The sequence below is a fragment of the Vigna unguiculata genome, chromosome 5 (genome assembly GCF_037176805.1).
Source record: "Vigna unguiculata cultivar grain cowpea cultivar isolate G323 ecotype 2 chromosome 5, ASM3717680v1, whole genome shotgun sequence".
NCBI lineage: Eukaryota > Viridiplantae > Streptophyta > Magnoliopsida > Fabales > Fabaceae > Vigna > Vigna unguiculata.
This window is the reverse complement of record NC_140796.1, coordinates 9141325-9154675: the sequence shown is the minus strand read 5'-3', so window position 1 is coordinate 9154675 and position 13351 is coordinate 9141325. Positions and strand designations below refer to the sequence as shown.

Below are 13351 nucleotides of genomic sequence, written 5' to 3'. Positions count from 1 at the left end.
TTTTAGTTTCTTTTCAATCACTTCAACCAAACAATCTTCAATTATATATATCCATGTATTACAGCTAGGTGTGACAGCGAAGAAAGTCCAGTCAAATGTTCGCACTTGCTTGAAAAGCATTTCAACTCTGAAGCTGATAACTTTTTTTCACTTTTTTATCACGAACATTCTGCACTTGAAGACTTGCACATTGCAAAATCATTACTATTTGCTTCTAAATTTTTTGAAACGAAATCATTTAAGCCATTACAAAAGGGTTGTGTACTTCCCCTTTAGCTTGTAGCCATGTTCAGGATTTTTCCCAGGAATTTGGGATATTACTGACCTTTCAATGCTTCAGTTCAGACATTTGAAACCAGTTTATGATTCTGCAGAAGGTGTAGTAGTAGTAGTAGTCCTTGTTGCTACACGTTTCTAAGTTTAGTGGCTATGATGGGGACACAAAATGCTGGTCTTGGAACTTGGTATAAGAGTATTGAACAGGTTGTCTCTGAATAAGGCAGTACCAGTACTCTCCACTCTCACGGTACTCTTACCTCCCCACAATAAAAGCCATTACCTCAACAAACTTTAACACCATTACTGCTATCTCTTCCTATGCCTTTTCTTTCAGGCAACTCTCTCAATTATTTCTTCTATCTTCCTTTATCTCTACAACACCAAACAAAACAAAACAAACCACTCTTTCTTTTCATCTTTTGTTAACAACACTAATCACTAATATTTCAGAAACCTTATTATGGTTTACCATTAACCATAATCTAGAGACACTATGTAGCACGGATACGGACACAACATTGAACACCAAATATGTTATATATATATGTACTTGACTGAATAATGTATAGAAAAAGATTTCTGTTTTTCTTTGGTGTGATTCCAAAGTTTTTAAACTCACAATTAATTTACCTGGCGTGAACTATGGTCACGGCCACAGGCACTGGACCACGCTATATTCTCAGCTTCCCACACTGGAAACTGTAGAGAGATTCGCTGTCTGAGTAATAATTACAATGTTTGTTGCTTTGGAGCGAGCAAAATCCAAAGCCTGCAAAACCTTATTCATACTTTTGGTCATGCCAAGAGTGGCTCAGTTTCCAGCACAAACAGTGGCCTTGAACTAAATTAGTAGACCTATCAAGAAGCTGGTTCTTCATGCATGCATGATTATGCAGCTCAATCAGCTTCACAATGGAGACAATGTTGGCCACATATATGATTTGCTTCTGAATACGTGACCACTCTTGGATGTGCAATAGTTTCACATGCAGAATTTGACATTTGACAATACATGCACAAAGCTCTGTGCAATCACTTTCAAGTTTTAATATTTATTAGTCTCTATATATCAATCCTTCATAAAGAAAGTCACTTGAAAGTGATTTATGCTCTGTCAAATCTTTTTTTTTAATTTAATGTTCTGCATCAGATAAATTGATTATTCATGCCATAGCATATGCATGCATTTCATCCAAACTATATGTATATGCTGACAACAATTGTTCCCTCGAACATACGACAAATATAGGTTCTCTGTCCTTTAGGATTTATGGACAAACAATGCCTGCAAAGCTTATGGACTATGGCACTGTAACGCGGTATTTGTCGGATGTTTTTGTTTAATTCAAATGATTTTAATGCTTAAAAGAAAAGAAAAAGTCAAATATAGAGGGTTACCTATGTACTAGGGCAAAAGCTCACATCGTAAAAGACATTCATGTTTTTTTGTTTGAGTTTACATGTATATATATTTTTTTTGTTTTTATTAACTAATTATGATCTATCAAATTATTATTTTCTCTATAGCATATATATATATATATATATATATATATAGCTTTGCTCCTGATTTTCTGGAAATAGAAGCAAACTGTAAACAATTAACAGCAAGTTCATTCACGTGAAAAGAATTTCTTGATAAACACGTGTTTATTGTAGGCATTTTCTTAATTTAAAAGCTTGTGATAACGATGACAAAAAAAAATTAACAATTAGTTTGCTGTCTTTTTGACGTATTTTTAGTATTTGATAAACTCGTTAACATGCATGTAGCATCGGTTCCTATGAATGTATTTGATAAACTCACCCTTAAAAAAATCATTTCCTGAATAAATTTTTTTAAGAACAACAATTAAAAAAATAATATAACATTTTATATTATTAGCAAATTTTAATAAAAAAGATTTATTTACTAATTGTTCAACTACATTACATGATGCATGCCAAAGCGGTGTCTGCCCCCAATCACTTTCCAACTGCACTCGGTTTAAAAGTTGAAACTTGAATCTCGAAACACTTCAAACCAGCGCGTGCCCTCACTCTCTACACCCGCTTTCAAATTTGCTTTCACACCTTCAACTCCCACACAAAAAAGAAGAGTTCAAAAATACAACATTAACAACGAAAAAAACCACTTTAACAACATATAAGAAACCTGTTCCTTTTTCTGTGTCCTCATTTCCCTTCCCTTGTACAAAAGCTGTATCCTTTGCCACAAAACCGACCCACATTCCCCATTCCCATGCAAAAACTCCATCTTGGTCATCCCCACTCTCCGTCAATGGAAACCACACCCTCTTCCACACCTTTCCAAGACCTTACAGAAGCTTCTCCGAAGCCTTCAAAGAAGACAACATTCACCTCCTTCATGACAGCCCCCTCTTTCAAAGAGGACACCTACTTCGTCTCCCACCTCAAACCCTCCGAGAAAAAGGCCCTTCAAGACCTCAGGGACAAACTCCTCGCCTCCTCGGACTCCTCGAACCCCGTCTCGATGTGGGGCGTGCCCCTGCTCGACGGCGGCGACAGAGGCGACGTGCTGCTGCTGAAGTTCCTCCGAGCCAGGGACTTCAGGGTCCACGACGCCCTTAACATGCTCCTCAAGTGCCTCGCGTGGAGGACGGAGTTCGGAGCTGACAACATTGTGGAGGAGGAGCTGGGATTCAAGGAGCTGGAAGGAGTGGTGGCATACACTCACGGGTACGATAGAGAGGGGCACCCTGTGTGCTACAATGCCTATGGGGTGTTCAAGGATAAGGAGATGTATGAGAAAGTGTTCGGGGATGAGGAGAAGCTGAAGAGGTTCTTAAGGTGGAGGGTTCAGGTTCTGGAGAGAGGGGTGAAGATGCTTCACTTCAAACCCGGTGGGGTCAACTCGCTCATTCAGGTCACTGACCTTAAGGACATGCCCAAGAGAGAACTCAGGGTCGCTTCTAACCAGATACTCTCTCTCTTCCAAGATAACTACCCTGAAATGGTTGCTCGCAAGGTACCTTGTTATGTTATTTTGTTGCTTTTAGCTGGAAATCCATGACTATCAGTAAACTAATCTTGTTGTTGAAGAAGCCAGTGAATATAATTCAGTTTGTAGCATGCAAACAAACATAGAATAAATGGAACTTTTATGTAAAAGACCAGAAACCATGATCTTATTAAGCTGGTTCATGAATGCAATTATGGCCAATGTGAAGGATTTTACCATAATTTTGATTGCTTAAGTTGCATTTCTTTGTATTGTTAAGGAACAGGATGAAATGCTACTTACTGCGATTTAAAATCTTGTAAAAAAGAACTTGTATGTATTAAGTTTTGCTGAAATTCTTTAATTTTTTCAAGTTAGTTTTAATTTAGTACAGAAGTTTAGTTAATTTATGTGTGCTTATCCAAACAGATCATTGGTTCTTTGCTTGTTATTTTTGTCATGTCATGTTCACCTTTAGTTTTGGGGTGATGTGAGTTTCACTACTTTCTTGGTTTCAGATTTTCATCAATGTGCCATGGTACTTCAGCATGTTGTATTCAGTGTTCAGTCCGTTTCTGACCCAAAGAACCAAGAGCAAGTTTTTGATCTCCAAGGAGGGAAATGCTGCAGAGACACTCTACAAGTAAATTTCTTCTGAAAGTTTGATTCGGGAATGCGTTCTTTTAAAATTTATTTATCGAATGGTTTCAAGTTAGCTCTAACTTTTATCATCCTTACAATTTTGTCTCGAGTTTTTGTTTTATCCATAGTTTTTTATTTTGTGTTGAAGTTGTCTTTCCTTGTTACCCTTTATGTTAAACCAGATTGTACCAAACAAAATGCTTCTTACCCCACAATATCTCTAGCTTTTGTAGTTTAAGATGAGGTTATTGTCTTTTGTTCAGATTTATAAGGCCCGAGAATATTCCTGTTCGATATGGTGGATTGAGTCGACCCAGCGATTTGGAAAATGGTCCCCCAAAACCTGCTTCTGAGTTCACAGTTAAAGGGGGAGAGAAAGTGAACATACAAATAGAAGGAATCGAGGTTACAATTTTCTCAAGTTCATTCCCTTCATTAACCCTATGAGAATTGTGATTTTGGTTTTGAATTTTCAAGCTAAGGAATTGAATTTAACTAAAGATGTTTACACTGTGATTATCTTAAGTTGTGATGAAAAGATGATAGATTTGTTGTTAACTTGTTGTTACTGGGTGATAGAGTGGTGCAAGTATAACATGGGATATTGTGGTTGGAGGCTGGGACCTGGAATACAGTGCTGAATTTGTCCCAATTGCAGAAGGTAGCTACACCTTAGCAGTTGACAAGGCAAGGAAGATTATGGGCACAGAAGAAGCAATCCACAACACTTTCACATCAAAAGAAGCTGGGAAAATGGTACTCTCTGTTGATAACTCTGCCTCAAGGAAGAAAAAAGTTGCTGCGTATCGCTATTTTGTGCGCAAATGCAACAACACACCATCTTCAGAGCATCAATTAAGCCCCAAATAAGTGTACCAACTACACAAAATGTAATCTTTTACTGATGCAGTTAATTAATTCTCTGAGTTTTGAACTCTTTTGGGGTATGATTCTGTACTTGGTTGAGCCAAGTTAAAGGTGGTAACTTAGTATTGTATTAGTATAATGTAAAAAAATGGAAGAAACGTGGTAGAGCATGATGATTTGGTACATAAGAAAAAGCAAGTTGGTTTGCTTATACAATTTTAGTATTTGGTCGTGACTGTGATGACTTTTGTCAGCGGCATTGTTATTTAGTGGCATGTGTGAGGAAAGTAAAAGTACTTTAGTTTGCTCGCACAGAAGAGAATTGAATTGAGTGTTACCTGCTATGAATGGATTTGATTTGATATGATGTGTGTATGGTCCCTGCATGTGAACGGTGATGAAAGATCAATGAAGACTTCACGGGCTCTGGATGTTGAAATTGAATGATGCAGCATCTTTTCTTGACTTATGCATTGATGGTGATGTCTGCATTCTGCAATGGTTTGGTAATGCAGAATCAAAATTTTTAAAAAATATAGCACTGGCAATTATATGAAATAAGTTTTTAAAATGTTGCTTTTTTAAAAGATTGTGATTTTGAAGTTGGATTTCATTTATGTCTAATATATTTTTATATCAAATGAGGTTCAGAAAATTTTTTATTTTGCCCCCACTATGCTCTGTTAAAAGTAAATATTTTCTGGAAATGTTTCAGAAAATTTTGTAGCTAGTACCCCACATGCGAACTGCTTTTCCAGAAGCACTATGAATCAAGTCCTTTTTCTTTGTAAGCCTTTTAGATAAATTTATTAAAACATTTCCAAACAATAAAGAGTCTCGAAGTACTTTGCAACATCTTCCTTTCAAAGCACCAATATCTTAACGGTAGCCATTTTCTTTTCCTTTTCTTCTCATTTTATTATATATATATATATATATATATATATATATATATATATATATATATATATATATAATATGGAAGAGTTTTTTATAAGAAATAAACTTTAGGATTGTTAATCTACTAGTCCAAATCATTGTTTTTATGGACTAAATATATATCTAAATATATATATATATATCTGTAGTTTCTAAATTTTATAAAAAACATTGAAATTTGTTCTATTTTAAATTTTTATAAATTTTATTTTTTAAATTTTAAAAATAATGAGTATATTTATTTTAATTCAATTATGTTAAATTTTTTATGTGTTAAGTGATGTTTTAAGTTAACGTTTCAAATGTCTATATTATTTCACATAATCCAATTCAAAATATCGTTTAAAATGTGCAAAAAGTTTAACTTGTCGTTGGATAAAAGAAATATGTCTATTATTTTTGAAATTTGGGAAAAAAATGTACAAAAAAAATTAAGAGAGAAACGAATTTCAATTTGATATATAAATTTAGGAATTCCATACATTTTTAACCCTTCACAACTATAAGACACTAAAACATCATTTTCAGTAAAAAAATTTAATGTAATAAATTTATGACTCTATCCATGACACTTGTAAGTCACTTTGAATTTCTGTTAAAGATATATTAAAATTCTTCTCAACGATAGAAGATTTAGTGATGATCATGTACGATTTTAGCAAGTGAAAAACCAGCAAAACATTGAATAGAGTTGCATGTTGATTTTGTAGTGAGAAGTGGGAGTTTGAAGGGTTGCGTTGTGGAATTTTGCGTCTTATAGTAAAAAAAATAGTGTGTAGGTTTATTGAGTTACTGTATATAGAAGAATATTTCTAAGTTACGAAACTGTAGTAGCAGTTGCTTCTTCAGATTTATACATATATGAGGACCGGCATTGATTTGAACATGCCATGTTCTGATGAGTGCTGACCCAACTTTTGTTTCAGTCCACATACTCAACCTGCGTAATAGTACGTTTTTGTTTGGTTAAAACAAGTGTTTGTACAAAAGTACAAGTAGAAAGTAGGTTTAAGAAATTTGGTTTATGGTCATGTCTTCAAGAAAACTGCTATATGATAACTAATTCAATATAATATCACTATAAAAAAGAAATATATTATTTCACATATGTATTGTGTTTTTTATGTCTCTCTTTTTATTATTGAATTTGATATTAGCAAGACTGATAGAAGAAATATATTTTGATTTTTTTTATGAAAATTTAGTTTGAGTAACTTTGAACCCGAGAGATTGAGAATGATAAGAATTTGAAAACAGTGAGAAATTGGAGAATTTTGAAAAATTGAAAATAGTAAGAAATCGAGAATCTAGAGAAATTAAGAACTTTGAGAAATTGATAATCATGGAAAAATTAAGAAATGTTAGGAATCGAGAACGGTGAGAAATTGAGAACCTTGAAAAATTGAAAACATGGAGAAATTGAAAACCTTAAGAATTTGAGAACTGTGACAAATTTAGAACCGTGAAAAATTGTGAACTATGAGAAAATGAGAACCATGAGAAATTGAGAAGCGTGAAAAATTAAAGAACCTTGAGAAATTGAGAACCTTAAGAAATTGAGAAACATGACAAATTGAGAACCTTGAAAAATTGAGAACCGTGAAAGATTGGAGAATCTTGAGAAATTGGAGAACCTTGAGAAGTTGGAGATCCTTGAGAAATTGAAAACCTTGTGAAATTGAAAACTGTGAGAAATTGAGAATCTTGAGAAATTGAGAACCTTGAGAAATTTAAAACTGTGAGAATTTGTGAACTGTTAAATATTGGAATATCATGAGAAATTGAGAATCTCGAGGAATTGAGAATCTTCAGAAATCGAGAACCTTGAGAAATTTAGAACCTTGAGAAATTGAGAATCGTGAGAAATTGATAATTGTGAGAAATTGAGATCTATGAGAAATTGAGAACATGAGAAATTGAATACTATGAGAAATTAAGAACTCTAAGAAATTGAATACTGTGAGAAATTCAGAACTGTAAGAAATTGAGAACCGTGAGAAATTGAAATCCGTGCAAAATTGAGAATCATGAAAAATTGAAAAATGTTAGAAATTGAGAAACCTGAAAAATTGAGAACTTTAAGAAATTAAGAACCTTAAAAAATTAGAAAAACCTTAAAAATTGAAAAATTAAGAATCGTGAGAAGTTGACAATCATGAAAAATTTGAAACCATGAGAAAATAAAAATTGTGAAAAATTGAAAACTGTGAAAAATTAAGAATCTTGAGAAATTTAAAAACTCTGAAAAATTGAGAACGTTGAAAAATTTAGAAACATAAAATATTGAGAAAGGTACAAATTGTGAATTGCGAAAAATTAAGAACCAAAACCTTAAAAATTGAGAACCTTAGCAAAATTGAAAACCGTAATAAATTGGAAAGCTTAAGAACTTTTATGATCTTTGAAGATATGAAAATTGTTCCAAACGTAGTCTACAAGAGTTTACGATCTTTCAAGAGTTGTTTTTTTTTTTCAGAAATACTTATAAAGGAGTGAAGAAAAAAATGATCGCTTGAAATAGTCACAACTACTCTATGAAAAAGAGACATGTTACTTTTCATGTTATGTTTATATTGTTTGTTTATCACCTCTGCAAAATTTTCTTTTAATTTATTTCCTCCTATATATTGACTATTCTTTTTACATAGGTATAGTCAATCTTAAGTGTTGTTTATTGTCCAAGAGAACACTTACAAAATTCTTTTTTCGTAAATAAACCATTTTTAGAGGAGTTTTGTTTTAGTATTCCTTACAAGACTATTGATAATAGTGGAATATATATATATATATATATATATATATATATATATATATATATAATTTAAGTATATGACTGTACGTATGGTTATTATACATATTATTGTACAAAATTCAAGCGTACAAAATTCCTAATTTTGTTTAACAGAATTATCTTATAAGGATGATAAATGGTTGTACATAAGAGTTGAGAAGTTATTTATTTTCAGGGACTACTATTTTATCACATTGGTTTGTGGTTTGTGTGAAATTTGTCAACGATAAAGACTAAAATAAGATTATACTTACTTTATTATTCTTTGAAATCAAATAGAGAAAAAAATGTTTAAGGTGAGAGTCGAATGAGGTTTTTAGCTTAGAGTGTTGTTCACACTCTCATATGTATTCAGAACAATGTAACTCTCGTGAAGTTATAGTAACTAAGTAATGACATGTGCAAAATCTTAGGTACTAGTCAAGCTAGTCAGTACATCAGTCCTTGAGCTTGTTAGTAATGATATTTCTTGAATGATTTTTGAAGATTTGACAACTTAAATATTGAAGATAGATTGTTTGAGATTGTTTGCAAATAACTAAGTTATAAGTTTTATAGTATTGTCCTCTTTTATTTAAAACTTATCATTTTTAAATCTTCTCTAAATTACTTTGTGTACCTGATCAATACTATTTTAGTGCGGAACCAGACGATCTCAAGAACCCTCTGTGTCGAACCTCCTCCTGTTCCTCCCTGGACTCCTCGTGGATCTCCCTGCCATCTGCACTCCGGGGGCGGGCTACCTGCAGGCACTCCGACACTCAAGTCAGAAAATGATTCGATATGAGGTGTAATTGGTTTAGTGAGAAAAACATAAATTTACGTGTTCACTAGGCCTTAATTTATACTAATTTCTTAATGGACTTGTTATTATTATTTGCGGGCCGGTTGTATTCGAGGATCAATTCTTTTCCTTTCCGACTGAGGTTGTACGCATCGGTTCTTTCCTTATTGACTGAGATTGTTCGTCTGTGCCTTTGTTAAAGATCAACTCTTTCCATGTTGAGATTTGTTCGTCTGTACTTTTGTCAAAGATCAACTCTTTCCTTTTTGGGGTTTGGCCGTCTATACTTCTGAAATATCAACTCCTTCCTTTTTGGAGTTTGCCCGTCTGTACTTTGCCAAATATCAACTCATTCCTTTTTGGATGAGATTGTGCACTGCTCATCTGTACCTCTGCCATAATCCCATATTCTATTTGTCACATCATTGGATTGGGATGTACACGACCAAAAGGGGTCGGGATATATCCGACCATCACACTTATTGGGCCTGCTGTGTTATGTTGGAGAAAAGGTGAAAAGCAGATACCCCAGTGACTAGGCCAATACGAATGTGCCTCGTACTTGGATCGGGATGATCCCATTTCTGTCTTATTAGGCCGGGATGTACCCGGCCATACACCAACACCTTGTGTATTTATTTATGTATGGTACGGTTATTTGTTTGTCGTGATAATGTTAATTTCTTTGATTTAAAAGTAAGATCATTAATTAGTTTTGTCCGAGCAAAGCTTATGGTACGATGTATTAAGTTTTGGTATCAACCATTATCTTTTTTGAAATATTTTGTAGGGTTTATTAGTAGAGGGATGAATGTACAATACATATAACATGTAAAGTTATTGAAACATAACTCTCTTCCACTAAAAGAGCCAAAATTAGTTGAAAAAAAAACTAATTACACTAAAAAATGTAAATAAAATTATTTGACAATTAATATTTGTATTATATTTATTATTTATTAAGTCGTTGTTTTAAATTACAATCCTATTTATTTTAAAAGGAACCTTTTCCTTACTATTAAAGAAATCATTAACTTCTCTTTAATGATATAAACCTGAATATATAAGAATTCAGCTCACATTTATTCTTATAAATACGCCAACTTGACATATACGTATGTATTATACATCACACTTATCTAAACTTTTTCACTGAATTTAGCACCAGAATACTTACAGATACCTTACACAGTTCCACCATAGCATGTGCAGTTGATACTGAACACCACCAGGGTCCAGATTCATTTTCTCATTATTTTGAAAAAAGTCGCAATATTTAATTTGGGAGAGTTAATTTTATGAAAATAAATTAAAAATACATGTTTTTAGCATTCTTTTTATAACACCACATAGCAGACAAAAACAACTAAAAATAGGATAATGCTTTTTGTAACGACTAAGAAAAGACACACTTAACTATCGTTGTTCGGTTTCCCAACCATGTGTCAACAAAGAGAAGCAAAGAGAGAAAGACGTAGGAAACGTGTAAGAGAGTGAGTCAGGTGAAAGCAGAAAGGAACACGCAGCCTCAAGTGTTGTGAACGTGTCTTGCATGCAAATTGGTCACATATGTGTCACTCTTTTCCTACGTGATCGGGTACTTAGAAAGAGTCTCTTGTATAATAATAATCTGTGAAAAGAAAGAAACACCATTTTTATTAGCTAAGATTGAAAGATGACACAAGTTGTTAAGCCACATGAACCAAAGACACAGGCGTTTACCCTTTTGAGTGGTCATTCCATACCAGCTGTTGGATTGGGGACATGGAAGTCTGGTTCAGAGGCAGTCAATTCTGTGTTCACTGCCATTGTTGATGTAGTTGCACTGCCCTGCTTTCACTCATGTTTGTTTATTCATTTTCTGGGACATTGGTTTTGGGTGTGCGATGTCATCATTGTACATTGATGAATGAATAAAGCCTTAGGGTATGTTGCACTTTTCACATACTATAAAAAAGCAGAGATTTTTGTGGAACAAAATTTCAGATTTTAAGACCATTTCTTAACTTCAATACCCCTTCAGAGATTTTACATCTCTTTGAGGATCTCCAGTTTCTGACTTTGTTGCTTTTTTTTACCCCACATTAAGAAGTCCAAAAGAAACAAAAAGACCATTTATATTTTAGAAAGATTAAAAACATTTTTTTTTGTTTTTGTGGTACTGGAAAAATATTTAACAAGAAAAAGAAACTCAAGTTAGTTTTTGCCTTTTTGTGGAGCTGTGTCTGATATGATCCAACTTTGTCTGCAGGCTGGTTACAGACACATAGACACTGCTTCGCAGTATGGAGTTCAAAAAGAAGTATGATTGTGTTTCCTAGTAGTTTATTTTGATTTAGATCACCATTTTATACATACTTGTTCAAAATATCTATCAACTTATAGGTTGGAGAAGCACTCCAAGCAGCCATGAAAGCAGGAGTGGAAAGGAAGGATCTATTTGTCACCTCCAAACTATGGTAATATAATCAAATAGATGTAGGTCATGCAAATACAAAATCTTTGGATGATTCTTCTAAATTCATTTGAGTATCGATCTTTAAACATTTTAAAGAAACTCTCATGGTGAATTTTCATACATACTAGGTGCACTGACTTAACCCCTGAAAGGGTTAGACCTGCTCTCAACAATACCCTTCAAGAACTCCAACTTGACTACCTTGATCTTTACTTGGTAATGAGCTTCTATCATGTCTGAAATATATGTTTTTTTTGTACTTTTTTCCAGAAGACAGACTCTAATGTGTAAATTGCAGATTCATTGGCCATTTCGACTAAAAGATGGGGCCAGCAGACCCCCAGGACCAGGAGATGTTTTAGAGTTTGACATGGAAGGGGTGTGGAGAGAAATGGAGAAGCTTGTGGAGGAAAAGCTTGTGAGAGACATTGGAATCTGCAATTTCACTCTGGCAAAGCTTGAAAAGCTGCTGAGCATTGCTCAAATAATGCCTTCTGTCTGCCAGGTGAATTCATATAAGTACAGATTTTTTGTTACCTCAATTTCTGTTATCCTGAAGGAACAATGAACAATCTCAAAGGTTGAGTGTTGCATTGGATAATGGTACACCCCCACCTCCTTTTTTCTGAACTTCTATATTTGCTATTTTGTTATAGATGGAAATGAATCCTGGATGGAGAAATGATAAGATGCTTGCGGCTTGCAAGAAGAATTACATCCATGTCACTGTAATCAACACTTTGCTAGTTTAATTTTGTTCCTCTTGGTTTTTTATTTTTATGACAAAGGGCCGTGATTGAAATGAAAAATTTGCTGTTGTAGGCTTACTCTCCACTGGGCTCATCAGACAGTGGGAGGAATCTGACCAAAGATCAAAGGGTTGATAGGATAGCCAACAAGTCTCACAAGAATCCAGGGCAGGTGCTGGTGAAGTGGGCCATTCAGAGAGGGACAAGTGTCATCCCCAAATCAGTTAAGCCAGATAGGATAATGCAGAATGTCAGTGTCTTCAATTGGGAACTTCCAGAAAAAGATTTTAAGACCCTTAGCAGCATGCAGGAGCAGGTAGCCACTCAACTCAACATTTTGTTATTCACATTATTTGGTCTTTCATGTCAGTCTTGTAGCAAAAAAATCATACACCTTATCTTTTTACTTCACACATTCATTCACACTATCCTATAACTGTGTTTCTTTTCTTTCCTTGGTTACTGATACATTGCAGAGAAGAGTTCTGGACGGTGAAGAGCTCTTTGTGAACAAGAGCGATGGTCCATTAAAGAGTACAGCGGATATTTGGGACCATGAAGATTAGTCCACATTTGCACCAACCCACTTTGTTTGTTTCTCTCTTTTCCAAGGCACTTTGTAGAATTAGATTTAACGTAATGTGATACTTGTTCTTATAAAGGGTAAGGGTTCAGGTCATTCACATTGATATTAGGTGCACACCCTCTATATGCAGACTTTTTATCTGTGATATACTATAATTACTTCACTAGTACTTTATAAAGATTAACATCAACTATGATTCTGATCATATAAATAAAGTTAGGAGTAGTCAGTGTTTGGGAAGCTTGAGAATTATTGGTAAGGAATTACTGAGGCCAAGGAATTTTCAATTATTCT

At 34.0% G+C, this 13351-nt stretch overlaps 2 protein-coding genes across 2 annotated transcripts; both read left to right on the top strand.

Moving 5' to 3' along the window:
• Positions 1–2364: 2364 nt before the first annotated feature.
• Positions 2365–5112, top strand: LOC114183906 (patellin-6-like). Its single transcript, XM_028071085.2, has 4 exons — positions 2365–3268; positions 3760–3884; positions 4147–4288; positions 4463–5112. The coding sequence occupies exons 1-4, from the start codon at positions 2522–2524 to the stop codon at positions 4751–4753; spliced, it is 1305 nt and encodes a 434-aa protein (XP_027926886.2). The 5' UTR covers positions 2365–2521; the 3' UTR covers positions 4754–5112.
• A 5775-nt stretch (positions 5113–10887) lies between these two features.
• On the top strand, positions 10888–13150 carry LOC114185422 (NAD(P)-linked oxidoreductase superfamily protein). Its single transcript, XM_028073135.2, has 8 exons — positions 10888–11080; positions 11516–11566; positions 11650–11723; positions 11851–11938; positions 12021–12227; positions 12379–12450; positions 12545–12787; positions 12948–13150. The coding sequence occupies exons 1-8, from the start codon at positions 10940–10942 to the stop codon at positions 13035–13037; spliced, it is 966 nt and encodes a 321-aa protein (XP_027928936.2). The 5' UTR covers positions 10888–10939; the 3' UTR covers positions 13038–13150.
• The last annotated feature ends 201 nt before the right edge of the window (positions 13151–13351 follow it).

Bases quoted from the DNA above. Each gene is read 5' to 3' on its own strand.
- LOC114183906 (XM_028071085.2), top strand. From the start codon at position 2,522: ATGCAAAAACTCCATCTTGGTCATCCCCACTCTCCGTCAATGGAAACC. The intron at 3,269-3,759 runs GTACCTTGTTAT...TCTTGGTTTCAG, and splicing joins CTGAAATGGTTGCTCGCAAG to ATTTTCATCAATGTGCCATG. The intron at 3,885-4,146 runs GTAAATTTCTTC...TCTTTTGTTCAG, and splicing joins GCTGCAGAGACACTCTACAA to ATTTATAAGGCCCGAGAATA.
- LOC114185422 (XM_028073135.2), top strand. From the start codon at position 10,940: ATGACACAAGTTGTTAAGCCACATGAACCAAAGACACAGGCGTTTACC. The intron at 11,939-12,020 runs GTAATGAGCTTC...TGTAAATTGCAG, and splicing joins ACTACCTTGATCTTTACTTG to ATTCATTGGCCATTTCGACT. The intron at 12,788-12,947 runs GTAGCCACTCAA...GATACATTGCAG, and splicing joins TTAGCAGCATGCAGGAGCAG to AGAAGAGTTCTGGACGGTGA.